This window comes from Trichophyton rubrum, assembly GCF_000151425.1.
Source record: "Trichophyton rubrum CBS 118892 genomic scaffold supercont2.1, whole genome shotgun sequence".
Taxonomy (NCBI): Eukaryota; Fungi; Ascomycota; class Eurotiomycetes; order Onygenales; family Arthrodermataceae; genus Trichophyton; species Trichophyton rubrum.
Window position 1 is genome coordinate 2095220 of NW_003456428.1, and position 1713 is coordinate 2096932.

General features: G+C 46.9%; 1 protein-coding gene across 1 annotated transcript; it reads right to left on the reverse strand.

Annotated features, from left to right (window-relative positions):
• Window positions 1-457: 457 nt before the first annotated feature.
• TERG_00787 (endoplasmic reticulum vesicle protein 25) lies at window positions 458-1511 on the reverse strand (the record flags this gene model as incomplete). Its single annotated transcript, XM_003238752.2, has 3 exons — window positions 1079-1511; window positions 846-972; window positions 458-762 (listed from the first exon to the last, which is right to left on the reverse strand). The coding sequence occupies exons 1-3, from the start codon at window positions 1304-1306 to the stop codon at window positions 458-460; spliced, it is 660 nt and encodes a 219-aa protein (XP_003238800.2). The 5' UTR covers window positions 1307-1511.
• Between the last annotated feature and the right edge of the window lie 202 nt (window positions 1512-1713).

Below are 1713 nucleotides of genomic sequence, written 5' to 3' on the forward strand. Positions count from 1 at the left end.
GAGCTCTGTTTGCACTGTTTGCATCACCTGGACATTATAAATTCACAACTACAACTACTCATTTGGGAGCCTATCTAAAAGTTGATTTTTAATAACTGAATAAGTTAGAATTATTCTTTTTACGTTCATCCATGTATAAACCCTGTAGCTTTTCGCAGATGCTAATTGAATAGTGATCATAGTTACAATTCGTATTCCCTCATAATGAGACGTGATAGATATCGAAAAAGAGGAAGTATAAATAAATGAAGCCGAGCAAGCAGAAAGGCCGCCCAAAAGTACCTGAGCAGACATAGAAACGGATCAGAGCCTTTGGTAGGAAAGGGCAGTTTCATCATTCGCCAAAAGAAATCTCTTTATGGACGCTTTAGATAAGATGCTTCGATCTAATCGTAGAAAGAAATCATTTAGCAAGCAGAACCAGATGAGGGGGCCAATACTACAGTTAAAGGAAAACTTACCGGAAGTAGGCTCTCAAGTAGACAACCTGCCAGACACCAAGACCAATCAGCATGCCCATGGTGCCGAAAGCAAACCACTTAACTCGCTCATTGGTACTTTCGTTGGTATCTCGGAGCTTCTGCTCTCGTGCGCGCATAAAGTCCATCTCCGCAACGATTTCGGTGATCATGGCCTCCAAACGGCGAAGGTCAGCCTCAACTGGCTTGAGCTTCTCCTGGACCTTGATAGCATCCCAGTCACGAGCATCAGCACCGATTTCAATGCTCAGCTCAACCTGACGAGAAGGATTGGGGCCAGGATCTATAATCGGAGAGAAAAAAAAGTTTAGCTAAAATTCCACTGTTTGTAATGCCAATGGAGAAATCCGTCAGGGTAAGTCTTACGTCTCCCGGAAAGGACGTTAGAGAAGCAAACGTCAAAGGAAGAGTCGGCGCTGGCAGTAAACATCTGTCTGATCTCGCCGGCAATATCTTTTGGTTTGGCGTAATCGTCGCCTAGAGAACTCTTGATCTATTCCATACAACACAAATCCAATTAGCATGCATTCTATTATATCGTGCAAGCCACAATTGCAGTCTGCTTGTCTTAAAAAAGATGAGAAAAGTCCACCACATACGTGCATGTTGACAACCTGGCCATCTCCCTTCGAGCCGCTCACGGTGGCAGTGACAACAACAAGCTGGTCACGCGCAACAAAATTCCTTATGCATCTTTCGTGCTTTCCTGAGTGTGTATTTGGGATGAGATCGAATCGTACGGCGGAGGTAAGAGGTACAAGGAGGGTGAAGAGGAGGAAAAGAAGTTCGAGAGGAGACCGCAGTCCCATGGCTGAGCCCCGTCGCATACTGGTCTCTGCCGTGGATAAGATGGAGAAAGAGAGAGAGCGAGGAGGTCGAGGGAGGAGGATCACCACCAAGGGAGCTTGTGGAGAGAAGGGCGGTTGATCTGGATGCGCCTGGTCGTCTGCACTGCTATCTCGATGTCCAATTTAGGGTTACGTATATATTTGTCCCTGGCGCTGGCGGTTCCAATGCAGGCCAAGGAAAATAGAAACTCCGGCAAGCTACATCGATGAGACCTCCAGGAGTCCTGGCCAGCCCCTGAGCTCGACATTCAATACTACCAACTATTTACTGATGCAATTATCTGGCTGCTCAGCTGTTCATGTGTATACCGGTGGTGCTGCTGTGGTGTGATTTGGCTCACAGCAGATACAGCGAGCAACTCTTCTCTCGAGGCCAACTGCTGGCG